Below are 14,151 nucleotides of genomic sequence, written 5' to 3'. Positions count from 1 at the left end.
AAAAAAAGAACTTTAGGATTTTATTTTATTAATTTTTTTTTTAACGTTTATTTATTTTTGAGACAGAGAGAGACAGAGCATGAACGGAGGAGGGTCAGAGAGAGAGAAGGAGACACAGAATCTGAAACAGGCTCCAGGCTCTGAGCTGTCAGCACAGAGCCCGACGCGGGGCTCGAACTCACGGACCGCGAGATCATGACCTGAGCCGAAGTTGGACGCCCAACTGACTGAGCCACCCAGGCGCCCCAGAACTTTAGGATTTTAAATAAGCACAACTGAATCACTAAGGGTCCTCAGAGAGAGAATGAATTTTTTTAAAAAAAGCAAAACTGACATGCCATCCCAGTACTGTGCGTACCTGAAGAACCGGCTTTTGTCCAAGTCCATAGAGTGGCACTCTCGTTTGCTGCTGCTAACCTCTGCAGTCTTCACTACATTGGTCCAGTGGATAGGAGCCTTACAGAAAAATACGCCCAATCCCTTGGGCCGGGCCTGTAGCCGCCAAGAAGTGAGATGTAAAGGCACAGCAAACGAATCCCCTGGCATGATGGCAGGCAGCACCACAGGCTCTGGCACAGAAAACAAGGGTCAGCATCTTCGGGGAATGGTCTCCCACCCAAAAGTTTGACTCTCTCAGGATAAAAGGGGGACAGACTATGTCAAAACTCACTGTCGGGAGCTGACGGGCTATCCAGTCTTAGTTCCATTGGTGTCTCAAGCCTGTTCTTCACAATGAGGGCAGACCGGACGGTGATGACTTTCCGAGCACTGCCTTCCATCGTCACGGCGAAGACCACCCGGACAGGCGGGAGCGAAGAGAACTGTGAGTAAGACAGGAATAAAAGCACCACAGCTGTGCTCGTGAAAAAGCACCCAAAATACAGCAATACCAACTAGGATGCCTAAGTCAAAAGCATCTTATTACTCTAACCCTTCAGTGAAATTAGTCATTCAACCCTAAAATCACTCATCTTTAATAGGCATGAATATCCTATAGATAGACCCCATGAATGTAGCCAATCTTAAAACATTTCTAGAAAAAGACAGATACTCTACTCAGACGTGGTGTCACAAAGTGTATCACAAAGAAAAATCAGTCCGAGGCCTCTAGACACATTATAAAGACACTAAGACCCATAATAACCTATTAAATCTTCCAAGCTTCCTGCAATTTGATAAAAAACTGTCTGCTGGAAATCACCCTAATGCCCTTGGGTTCTTATACCTCAGCCCTTATATGGAAACTGCGAACGACACTTGTTTTCAACTCTACTGGAGGGGACTAAAGATCATCCAAAGCAACCAAACGTTCAGAAACACTGAGGTAAGACTTTGAAAAACATGAGATGATTTACCTTCTGTGGTATTTTTCTCTCAGATTAACATTAAAGCGAGAAACACTCCTTCAACACTAACAATGGGCTGGATACGACCCAATACACACAGAAAAACAGAAGGAAGTCTTCTGAGATTAGAGCCTGTCTTTGTAAAATCCACAGAGTGTAGGAGAAAGAGTTGTCTGCATTGGTATGCCTTTCACAGGAACAATAATTACTTTTTCCCCCTAAATGTCATAAAAATTACTCTCTAGGCCCATACACAATTTGTTGACATGCCTGTAGAAGAAGCAACATTTGTATTTCAAAGAGCTTTAAAATCAAACTTCTCTCTCTTCACAACTTTTTCAGCTCTGTCCAATAATCACTCTTTCATAAACGGGACACCAAGGTTCCGAAACTCAACAGAGCGGAGGGAAGTCATTTATTTTTGGTCTTGGGTTGCAGCCACTACTTTCTTTTTCCATGTGTTCATTCACACATCCAACACACGTTTTGTTTTACTATCAAGTGCCAAGTTTTTTCTTTTTTTAAAGTATAAAACCCCACATCAGGTACACCAAAGAGAAGGTTTCTGCAACTACCATTCTTTGAATGAGTGTCCAGAACATACTCACAGTGCTTCTTTTTTTTTTTTCCAATGGAGAAACAAATGACACTACATCCAAGCTTTTCATATTGCCAACTTTTTTATTAAAACAAACAATATGTGGAAACCAAACTAATGAACAACAAAATGAAGAGCTCCTCCATGTTTTGAACCAAGACTTCCAGGAAGGCCCAATGAAAAGACAAACTATCAGTTTCTGGAGGGTTTTCAGAGGGACAGAATCCCAGCCAAAATCATCACCAAAGCCTCCGCTGACCCAGCCTGGCAAAGCCCCGAAAGAGCCAAGGCCCAAGAATAATAGTTTTAAACCTTGACACTGCTGCCTCTTAAACATACCTGAAATCTCACATTTCAAAACCTACTACCGTCAGAAGAAAGTAAAAGCACAAATATGAAAAGAATTTTTTAATGTCATCTTCTGGTGATGTTTCAAGAGCCAAATGGGGAAAAAAAAAAATCTTACTATTTTTCATTCTTATTTACTTTTATGACCTTGCAACTAAAACCTAGGAAATGCATACAGCCACAGAGGGTTAATTTATATTTTAACTTAGAGAAGGGGACCTTGAACCACAACATGGGTGTTTTCTCCTCCTCCCCTGTTAACGCTAGGTCTAACATACCAAGTTAGTTCAAACGCTTTCTTGCAGGTTCTTATAAAAGGAAGGTAATTGTTAACAGAAAAGGACAAAGGTCAGTTTCAATCACACATAGGTCATGAAGTCCTGGGATCATCAGGACATCTGTGTGTGGTTGAAACGCAGTGTATACAGTCAATAAACGCAGTGACACAGGAAAACCATACTCACATAAACCTGGGGATGAATAATATTCGTTCTGCTGCCTGGGCTGCCAATCTAAGAAAAGATTCCAAAAGTCAGAGAGCCAGCGCAGACCTCAAATGACAGGCATCGTTAAATTCAATGACAATGTAATGTGCTTGAAAGGGTGGGATTTCTAAATAGTCTCAGTAAAGTGTGGTCCATCGTGAAGAGAAAACATCTTAGAGGATATGGAAAAGGCAATATTCATTTTACAACCATTCCATGTACACAGAATTTCTCCAGGACACATCAATACAACAGAAAGGTATCTGTGTGTGTGTGGGGGGGGGGGGGGGGAATGATTCCTTTCCTTACTAGATGGAAATGTAGGCGGGAACGTAATCTGGAAAGAAGGCTTCCTCTTCTAAGAAACTCGGGGCACAAGAGCAGAAGTGGAGAGAGAACAGTGTTCTTGGAGGGAGGGTATTTTTCATGAATAAGGGAGCATGGGGAAAGCTGTGAGGCCTTTGCACTTTCCTCTTCATCACTGGCTACCCCGAAACAAATGCAGTTATTCTCCAAAGTACCACCGGGTCCTGGGTGGGAGCCCCTGAGGCGGCCACGCCAGCTGCAACACCAGCCTCTACCTGCGTGTCCCAGACAGGGAGGCCGCCTGCGTCACCGCCCAGGCTGGCCCTGCCACCCCGAAAGACTGCAGGCTGGGGTCACGTCAGGGCAAGTGTGTGTGAGAGGATGTGTGATCAGAAAATAAGTAATGACGGTGGACATCCGTCCTTATGCCAGAAGGGAGGAGAGTGGAGACACAGAACTAGAAGGATCAAGGAACAGCACTACGGAAATGTAAAGAAGGCCGTATATAAAGGAAGCAGAACGGTACGTGCAAGTCGAGCCAGTACACACGCGTCTGGCAGATTAGCACACTGCCAGTCGGGCTAAGTGAGTACGAAATGGGTCTGCACAGGTGAGGTAATACATGTTACCGCCGACTTTGGATCTCGTTTCTCTGCTGAAATTGACCACTGGCAGCTTATCTACATATTGACTACGACCGCCTACGACTGACCCCAAATATACTTAGGTCTTCCTGCTAGAGCTAGGGGAAACGAGGAACAAGATTTCACTAGAGCAGAGTGACAGGCTTAACCTGTCTCACTGGCTTTCAGGGCATGTGGCCGGGGCACCACGGTGCCACTAAATACCCATTCTAGAGCCACACACCGTAGAGGAAGAGGAATTCTTATCCGGTGCTGCATAGCGGAAAAATGTCCCGACTTTGTCCACAGACACTGGGCTCACTTGCTCCCAGCCGTTCACTCTCACTTGCAGCTGATGAATCCGGAGGTCGTGGGTGTGTCTACCAAGGAGAACACGGGAAAGCATGTTAAGCACAATCGGAAAAAGGGTAAGAAAGCGGAAGCAAAGAGTCAAATCTGATTAACCGTATAAAGACCTAAAAACCCAGTTGGCCAAGCCTTTTTGAGGATTACCTAATGCGAGAAAAATCAGGAGAATATTTTTAAGTGGGTGTTACACTTAAAACAAAAGTGCAAGATCCGTAAAGCTTGAGCAAGAGCGCGTTTACCCTCCCTTTGTACAAACTTTGCAAGTCCTGTGCACAAGCCCAGCTTCTTCCCCCACCAGCCCCCACCCCAAGCTCGATAAAATGACGTCAGGTATAACCATTGCAGTGGGGCGGTAAAACTGTTGCACCAGCAATGTCGTCACATAACCGTACTCCCGGAAATGCGTAAGATGGCATTTCTTCTTGGCTCCCTACTTCTCTTGGAACCACATTCAGTTGTTTGGCTTCGGTCCTACAAGACTACAGACAGGTTATGAGAGACGGAGCCCTCCGAGCGTTAGGGCTGAAGTCCTCGGCTGAAACTAGAGCAGAGAAGGCAGGGGGCAGAACAGGAGGAACGGGAAGGAATTGCACATTTAATTCTATTTTAGATTTTGCCTAATTCAAGCCAGAAGCCTGAAATGGGGAAGTGGACTTGGGGCTGACAGGAAAGGGGGAGGGAGGCAGGGAGTGGGGGTACCGTGCGCCAAAGAGCTGGAAAAGCCAGAGAAGGCATTTATTTTGATGAATTCAAGCAGAACAGTGGGACTTGAAAAGCATTACTGGACGGGTATACTAAAACGGAAATGACAAAGAGGTCAAACCCCTTCTGTCACAACGGAGGCCGTGCTGATTAAGAAATGCAGCCAGCACTTCTACAATTGGCTTCTCCAGGAACTTTGTGGAACAGGAAAATGCTCCCCACTCATCCCTGGAAATTCTACCGTGGCTTCCAGGTACATGTGCCCAGCACGGTGATTTTCTAAACTCCGTTTTTCCTGTGTAATCACCGAGGGGGCCCACAAGTTCAGAAGGCCTGCCACGAGGGAATGATGTGTGCTGGTACAAGTGACACATGAGGAAGAACTGTCTGACTCGGGGGCAGGTTTGCACGCAAGGACTTAAAGCACACAGAAGCAGAAGACCACGGGAGGCTGAAGCTGAGCTCTTAAATTTCAGCCCTGCTTGAAAACGGGTATGAGGCTCAAATGCTAAAATCTTAACCTATTCGCTATCCACCCGATAGCCCTTCCACTTAAACATGTTTGCAAATAAAAGGACATTTTATGACCTCTCAGTAACCAGACAGAACCTCTTTCACATTTATTCCGGTCCTCTGGCTGGCTGTTTCAAGAGCGCACTGGCCAGCAGTCTCCCCGGATGAGTCATTCTTATCCTCCTTAGAATCAGAAGTCCTTATCATTATTGGCCCTGCTTCCTGAAACCACTTGCTTGCTAAGAGTGCTATGTGGCACGTGCGTCTCTTAAAGCTAAAACCGACGTGCTCGGATAACCTTTTAAGAATAGCATGTCATGCCAGTTGTGGAAAGAGTAAGTCACAGGGAGACAAGCACAGCACAGGGAATATAGTCGGTGGCCCTGTAAAAGCGCTGTGTGGTGACAGATGGCAGTCGCACCTGTGGCGAGCACAGCCTAATGGAGAGCTGTCCAATCACCAGGTTGTACAGCTGAAACTAATGTCACACTGTGTCAACCATACCTCAATTACAAAAAATAACAACACACAACAAAATCAGGTCACCACTGTGCCATAAAAACCAGGCTAGGACACAATGAACTTGACAGCTGCTCTCCATCTTACGGCCAAATTATGGGAAACACACTGGTTATCAGCTCATGTGTCAAATAAAGGGATAATTAATGGAAACGAAATGTATTTCCAAGACAGTGAAAGGAAACACTGATTTTCAAAATACCTTTTAAAAATAAAACATTAGGGGCACCTGGGTGGCTCAGTCGCTTAAGTGTCCGACTCTTGACTTTGGCTCAGATCATGATCTCACAGTTCATGAGTTCGAGCCCCACGGTGGGCTCTGTGCTGACAGCTGGCAGCCTGCTTGGGATTCTCTGTCTCCCTCTCTCTCTGCCCTTACCCCACTCTCGCACACACGCACACGCTCTCTCTCTCTCTCTCTCAAAATAAATATTTTAAAACATCATCATAATAAAAAGATAAAACATTAAAATCATTAATAAAGACAGTGAAAACGTAAAACACTAGAGACTATCTTTTATAATATACAGACATATACAGTCTATTTGGTGGGGAGGAAGAGAACATACAACGCTTTACCTGTGTCTTAGCTTTCCTCTTGCCTCAAATTCAAAGGGAATCTCTTCACCCGTGAGGACTTCCCGCCATTCGCTGACATTGTGAGCATCATCAAGAAACGTTCCATTCCCTTCTGGAACAAGCCCTGGACTCCCACTGTGGGACAGTGCAGCCCTGGAACCAAAGCAGACAACGCCAGCTTGTCCCTCTTTCTCTCTCGACTCCCTCTCACCAGAGCTTGGTGCTGAGGGCAGAAACCCTCAGGGCACTCGATCTACATAAGAAGGCCATACAGCCTGGCTACCAGGATAACCTAAAAGGTCAGTAACTACAGTTATCTTTGTGACCATCACGGCTTCTGTGAAGCTTTAGAAACAGCTGAAAGCTATCACTGCACAGCCACTTACCTCCAGCAACAGAGCCCAGTACACAGGGAGATGTGTAAACTCAGTCATGAGTTTTAAAGGGAGTTTTTAAGTGACTATCTGGAATGGAACAGACCTAAACTGCTTCTAAAAAACAAACATCTAGGGGCGCCTGGGTGGCGCAGTCGGTTAAGCGTCCGACTTCAGCCAGGTCACCATCTCGCGGTCCGGGAGTTCGAGCCCCGCGTCGGGCTCTGGGCTGATGGGTCAGAGCCTGGAGCCTGTTTCCGATTCTGTGTCTCCCTCTCTCTCTGCCCCTCCCCCGTTCATGCTCTGTCTCTCTCTGTCCCAAAAATAAATAAACGTGGAAAAAAAAAAATTAAAAAAATAAAATAAAAAACAAACATCTCCTCCGAAGCATTATCATACTTAGTAGAGGCAGGAGAAACGTGGCTTCGAGTCAGCAGATTCTGTTACTTATTTCACACACCTCATTCCCTAAATTGGAAAGATCAGCGTATATTTGGAGGGTTGAGCCAAGGTCTACATAGGCAGAAAGCTGGTAGAGAACACTGTCCACTGTCACTCCGCCCAGGTAACCTCTTTGTTCTCCAAACTCCACCCACTTCCATCTGGGGTGAATTGCTTTAAGTCTGGAAAAGAATTCTTGGTGGGAGTTTAATATGGGGGGTGTTTTCAAAGCCATCTTGGAAGAAAAATGCAGGCTGTTTGGTTTAATAACCACATACAGCTTCTTTTCAAAGGGGGTGGGGGTGGAGACTGAGAAAAGATGGGGTGACTTCTCCCTCCCACCTTCATACTCACATCCCTAACCTGCTGGACTTTTACCTTAAACGTAATGGGCATCAGGGCCGGGATCGTAATCTGGGTATTTCAGACTCAGGACCTACTTCTCTGGCCACAGATGCCACCTCCCTCACAAAATCCCAGCAAGACAGCCAGTCACTGACTCAAATACAATCCCAAGGGCTTCAAGAAGGAGCCCACCTTGCTCTGCTGGGCTGGCACACAGGAGCAGGTGTTCCTTACCTGGTGGGTGTGGTGGTCAGGGTGGCAAACCACAAAGTGCAGCCTGTGTGATTCCTCAGAGCAAAAGGGACAAAGGGCTGCCGGCGCTTGGGGGTTTTCACCTCTGCTGTGGGCAAACGGAAGGAGACCGTTAGCATACCCCTCCATCTGCGCAGCAGAGACCCCCGCCCCACAGCCGCACACAGCGCCCCTAACCGTCTCTTGTGCAAAGGGGCCGACGGCGGCTGCAGCAACAGACGCAGAGCCACCACAGGTGTGTCGACAGGACTCTCAGGGTCTCCACGTCCTCTGCTGCCTGCTACGTGGCGACCGTCCCCCTACGACTGGCTGTGACGAGGGACTGCTCCCAGCCCCCAGGCCTCCCACAACTCTTGTGGGCCTGCATTCAGGAGAAGGTGCCCGGCCCTACCCAGACGATAGCAAGACACAGCACACATCCTTGTTCAAACGTTGTCCAAAACGCCTGCGCTTTAACAAAGACGCCCTTCCTAGAACAGCTACACTTCAGTCATATTATGCACATTATAGCAAAATAAAAACATTCTTTTCTATTCTCTTAAATTCATATTTTCCCCCCTCCCTCCCTGGAAGATCAGAAATCTACTATCCCAAAACTTTTTACATGAGATTTTTAGTTGTCGTTGTTGTTGTTGTTTTTTTAAACATAAGATGTAGAGCACCATCTGCCGTGGGCACTACGGGGACTACAAAAGGAGCACAAAATATGATTTCTTTTCACAGAACAGCTTCCTGTCAAGGACACTGGAAAGAAATGGTGATCAATCACAAAACCATAAGTAACCAAATCCCAGAGCCCTGACTAGAAACACTGGAAGGAAACAGAGAAGTGGGAGACCGTGCAGCCAGGAGTGGCTGTCCAGCGCCCAGCGTGCCTGGAGACCCTTCTGCGGCACCGCTGCCCTGCCGTGCGGTCTGGCCTGGACCGGCGGGTCAGGAGGACGGGCACGGCTCTGCTCACCCAGGGCCCAGGTCTCCTCTGCCGGTGGCCCTGGGAAAGTGGGAGGGGGCGGCAGGAACCGCAGAGGCAGGGGCCCCGTGCTCACACTGTCCACGCGGCCAGCTTTAAAGCAGAGAAACAGCCCAAGAAGGACCCGGACCCAAATGGTCTGCAGCTGTGGAAAATGACATCTAGGAGTGACTGCAACTGCCCACGGACAACACGAGAGCAAAATTAGATTCATCTTCCAGGACCACATGCTTCCGGCCAGCAAAACAAGAAGGAAACCTGCAATGGGCCGTGCCTTCTCCCACTGCTAGGCTAAGGCCTGGGCTGGGATCATAGAAGTCAAGAATTGCTGCTGCCTTTTAAAAAATAATCGCTTGCTTTTCTTCCCCTTTGTGCCTTCTAAAGTTTTCAGAAGTTAGTTACTAGAAACACTGCAAAAAAAAAAAAAAAAAAAAAGCAATTACAAGCTAAGGCAAGTTCTATTTCCGAAAGGACACTGGCTCAGGGGAGTGAGTCTAAGAAATGGTTGGTCCGATGAAAAGTGGTCTACAAGGTGTCCCCACAATTCTGTAGTTAGTCTTTAGAGATGCCCCACCTACTTGCAGTGATCATCTCCTAGAATATCTCCTAGATGACCACCCAGAATATACCCATTTCTCATGCTCTCATACCAATGGCCTCACTTAATTCACAAGGTTGGCTTTAAAAAAAAAAAAAAAAGTTCATCTAGTACAAAATTAAGGAACAGCCATGAGGCTAGTGACCAGGGCAGCGGGGGGAGTAAAGATTTAAGAGCTGTCTGCAGGGGCACACAGCCCTTACTGTGGCACCTTGAGAGGCACCAGGCGTGCAGGGAGACGGCTGCTTTATGACAGCAGATAAAGGACCCAGGAGGAAAAGAAGCCAGATGTGCCTTCATAGCCTACTGTGAGCCAGACTGTAAGTTTCCATTTGCAAATTAGATTAAAAAAGAACAGCTGGCAAATGGCTTTGATCACACTGTCACACAGAAAGAAGTGCTAGGACTCCACATCCAGATAGTCGCAAGCACACCGCTCTGGAATGAAACAGCCTGGGGAGGCGCACTGCTTAGGGCCCCAAGCTTCTTGCGTGGATTACACACAAAAGCACAGGCTTCAGCAGCCCGCTTCTCTGAGAATAAAAATACACAGAGTGCTCACAAATCCAAACCCAACAGCAGGGGACAATCTGACATCTCCTGCACTACAGCCCAAATCAGCTGTGAACCTGCCTTTGGCACGACACAAGAGAACAAAACTCCCAAGTCCACCCAAGAGAGAATAGCATATTCCCTCGTGGCCCCAGAAAATCTGCCTCTAGTCTAGTGACCAGACCTGGTTTCTTCACAGGCCAAGAGAACCCGAAGCTCCTCACGTCCAACTTGGGCTTCGTGTGGCTGAGGAAAGTTCTAGCCTGCTAGACTTGTTTCACAGAGCAACGTGGCCCTTATAAACGTGCTTTATAAGCATCCAGTCTATCAGAAAGGACCTGGCTTGTAAATCAGAAGAAACAGATTAAAGTCCCAGGTCTGCTCCTAGCTAGTCATGTGGATAAAGGCAAATTTCTCAGGCTCTCTCAGCCTCCATGTCCTCATCAGCTACGGGGAATAAGGTTTTGCTTAGCCTGAGAGATTAAATAACAGAGGTAGAAAGGCTTAGAGTATAAATCCATCAATAAGTGAAGATTCAATCGCGGGTTTCCTTTGTGAATCCTCTCCCTAAACATCCATCTGCACAAAACCCTGGCAGAAAAAAACCCACTGTACTGCCCGTGTATGAATATTCCTGATCTGAACAGAGGAAGCTCTAATGGTCTTTTTTACAAAATACATCACGACCCGGCAGGATCTGGGGTCAGCAAGTACATACATAAACCATAAACTGCCCTCCTTCAAACTAGTGAAGAAGTGAACATCGTGGGATTCCAAATCCTTGAGGTTTATGGTCTCCTCTATCATATTTACTCATTAGTCAAATTCTCAAGAAAGCTTAAATAAAGGGTCAGAGACAGAAATAAAGAACATTTTATTTTCTATCTCTGAAGCACTCAATTTATAGCTAAAGAAATCACAGTTTGTTTCTAAGCAAATATTTACCGGGAAATTTTTTCTTAGCTCAATTCCTGATCAGGACAGCTCCTATTCCCCAGACCCCCTGGCATTGCCCTAAGAATAAACAATCGCTGACGGGCACCTGCATGGCTCAGTCGGTTAGGCATCCGACTTTGGCTCAGGTCAGGCTCTCGGGGTTCGTGGGTTCAAGCCCCGCGTCGGGCTCTGTGCTGCCAGCTCGGAGCCTGGAGCCTGCTTCGGATCCCGTGTCTCCCTCTCTGTGCCCCTCCCCCACTCACGCTCTGTCTCTTCTCTCAAAAGTAAATAAAACATTTAAAAAATTGTAAAAAAAGAATAAATGTTCGCTGGGTATTCTATAAACAAAGCGCTGCCTGATGGAGGACGGCTTTCCTCCACTTACTTGCTTTTCGAAGTAAGAAATCACCTCTGGCGCTGGGTATTTCTGCACCGCTGTGCAGCGGACACCGCAGAGCTGAGGGTTGGGGCAGATGGACGACGCAGCGTTAAGAGTCAGCACCGCACCTGCTTCTGATAGGTCACCGTACTCATCAGCGGGAAGCGCTCTTCCCAGCTACTAAAGCACAACATTCCCAACTGGGGATATCCCACTCGGCTCCCATTCACAGAAAATTGATGTACAAGGCAGTTCTTCAAACAGGAAAAGAAAGCAAGCCCTCGCTTGGCTATACTGTACCTCTAGCATAGATCTGGTGCTCTAGGTTAGTCAGACTGGCTGTACTCCTAGTTCTAAGGTAGACAAGGGGGAGGCCTGGTAGACAGGAGAGACAAAGTTAGAGGGTAAGAATAAACACAGTGAATAAGAAGACTCACCTCCAAAACGTTAGCACAAAGAGAGCATGTGACAAAAATCGCAAGCATCATGCAGTTACAGGATCATTCCCTTCAGTGACCGCTAACAGCTAAAAGAGCACTTGACAAAGTGAGCGAGACATTTTTATGCTGGCTTTTACTGTGGACGATGTGTCGCAGGAGCACGCCCCTCTTTTTTCTCAACTGGGGAAAGAAAACATAGTCCACATTCTCTTTAAACAGAATGAAAAACCTTTTGAGGATTTTTCACTTAAAGCGTGTATGCTCTTACACGGCATGGAAAAGTCCCCGAGACCAGTCAGGACAGACTTGGGTGCTCCAGTCCACTTTGCAAAGGCAGTAGCAGCAGGAGGCTAATCCGCCACGGGTCTCAAAATTTCAAGGGAAAGAGTCCATCTGTGTTCCGAGTTTAAAGAGTCTCTGCCAAGGAGCTATCTCGTGATATTACTTACATTAGAAATTAAACATGGGAGCTTTTAGAATATTCACATTTGATATTTCCATAAAATGTCCTTTGAATACAAAACTCATAAACTCATGCCACCCACGTCTACCTGCAGGAATCTCAGCCCTTACTGAACAAAGCCAACAATGATGTCAAAAATGAGGCCACTATTTTCTTTCCCCTGCTAAAGAGACAGTGAGAAACCAGCAGCTCCGTTAGGTGGGATTTCATATTAAGAATCTCTCTTTCAAGGGCTTGTTTTGAAGCCCGCCCAAAGAAAATGCACAAATTTGGGGGGACTGTGACTAAATGTTCGTGAGCAGAACCCGAGAGATGCGATCGGTTCAAGAAGGTTCAAGTCTACTGACTTTCAAAACAAACACCCCATATTAATTTAGTAGACCTGCTGAAGGAATACAATCCCATCCGCCATAGGTGGTGCTACCCAGGAACCTCCAATAGGAAAGAGGTTTGGAAATGTAGGTATATTCTCTTATGTCTAAATAAAAAGATATGCCTTTGTAAGCCTAAGTAACCATAAAGATCTGTAAGTAAATAAAAATCCAGCTTTAATTTAGCACCGGCATTTAACACAGATAAAGCAGCTTATTAACTATAAAGAAAGAGGAGAAAGTGTTTTTTAAAAAGGTGGGAGGGTGGGGACAATAGAAAGTCCTTCATCAGAATCCTGAAGATCAGGTCTTCCCTGTGTTTACACGGGGTCGGGATTCAAGATCCCCTTGTATGAGTAACAACTTCAGAAACACTCTCTCTAGGACATACTACATATTACAAAGATTACTTAGAGTCTTCTGGGGAGACTGTTACATTCTTTGGACATGCAAATTGGGAAGGTTCGAGGAGGAGCCAGAATTGAGGCTGAGGCTATCTGAAAAGCCCTGGCTCCTAAGCAATGACCTTGAGACTCAGAAGCAACAGCCTGGGAATACAGAGAACAAGCACGGCTAACATTTCCCTGTCCCTCCTTCTAGAAGTACAAGGCAGACAGAAAATCCACTTATACACCCTGAGGAGAGACGAACCAGTTCAAATACTTCATAAACTAAGAAAATCCATCTTCCCGTGACATGTTTGCAGACCAGATGGAATATTTAAGCATTCATGAGCTATGTGAAGCCCAGCCAGGACTCCCCAAAGAAACCACACTGAAAGAGTTGGGGCTGAGTTGAATTTGGAGGACAATGGCTTGTGGAACAACTAAGGACCACGCGGTTGGCCGTCACAATCTCCCCAGCTCTAAGGAAATCAGAGCTTCATGGTGAGGCATTAAATTTAAGGAAAGAAAATATCGTTAACAGAGAACAAACGGACTCCTCTCTTCAAAAGGCTGGGTATTCAATTCTTTTCTTCCTTACGAACAATACAGAGCCCTCCTTTTAACAATTTCTTCCATATGGGATCCTGCCTGCCCTCCCTTCAAGAATATGCCCAAACTCTGTACCTCTAGATTCACAAAACTGTAAAGTTAGTTTTTAAAATCCAGTCCAAAAGTCCCAATCAACTGGAAAGTTGTGCCAAGTGAAACACACTCACTAACGGCTGACCTTGATGCGTTTTCAGGCACGCCAGCTCATATGCAATGTTACCAGAATTTAGAAAATTGTGTATCACAGACCTTTGCTTTCCCACAAAGGTGGAGGAATTAGAGCCCATATCAAAAGTTCAATATGTTGTGCCAGAAAAATGTCTCCTGCAGAGATTAAAACAGAGCTAAAGAAGACAGTCAGAATTTCCTGTAGGTTTTTCCATAGAAAATGACAATTCTATTTGGATTTCTCAATAAAACATGGCTGCATTGGTCAACAGTGATTTATTCAGACACAGGAAGAGAAAAATCTTACTTTGTCCAAAGCATGGAGGGTCCACTGAAGAGCCCATCCAGTCTTCTGATGTGGTTGAGTCTATTTCCTTGTCCTGTTTACAGTAATCTGCCATCCACGATTCCTTGGTACTTACATACTGGTCTAGAAAGAATTCCCCAAAGATATTAAGTACGGAAATAGAAAAGATCGA

General features: G+C 46.0%; 1 protein-coding gene across 8 annotated transcripts in view; it reads right to left on the bottom strand.

The window, feature by feature from the left end:
* The window catches only part of VPS13D (vacuolar protein sorting 13 homolog D), a 257,865-nt gene that overhangs the window by 147,670 nt on the left and 96,044 nt on the right, over positions 1-14,151 (bottom strand). For 3 of the 8 annotated variants that reach the window (XM_030324829.1, XM_030324830.1, XM_030324837.1), the window contains 8 exons: positions 13,980-14,102; positions 11,536-11,610; positions 7,783-7,888; positions 6,389-6,541; positions 3,951-4,086; positions 2,757-2,804; positions 671-821; positions 359-569 (listed from right to left, as the gene is read on the bottom strand). In XM_030324829.1, coding sequence (XP_030180689.1) covers positions 359-569; positions 671-821; positions 2,757-2,804; positions 3,951-4,086; positions 6,389-6,541; positions 7,783-7,888; positions 11,536-11,610; positions 13,980-14,102 — 1,003 coding nt within the window. The remainder of the gene's footprint in view (positions 1-358; positions 570-670; positions 822-2,756; positions 2,805-3,950; positions 4,087-6,388; positions 6,542-7,782; positions 7,889-11,535; positions 11,611-13,979; positions 14,103-14,151) is intronic. The other 5 variants (XM_030324831.1, XM_030324832.1, XM_030324833.1 and 2 more) reach the window with 5 other exon arrangements.

Source organism: Lynx canadensis, chromosome C1 (genome assembly GCF_007474595.2).
Source record: "Lynx canadensis isolate LIC74 chromosome C1, mLynCan4.pri.v2, whole genome shotgun sequence".
NCBI classification, from domain to species: domain Eukaryota; kingdom Metazoa; phylum Chordata; class Mammalia; order Carnivora; family Felidae; genus Lynx; species Lynx canadensis.
The sequence above is the reverse complement of the archived record's forward strand: the minus strand, read 5'-3'. Positions and strand labels throughout refer to the sequence as shown.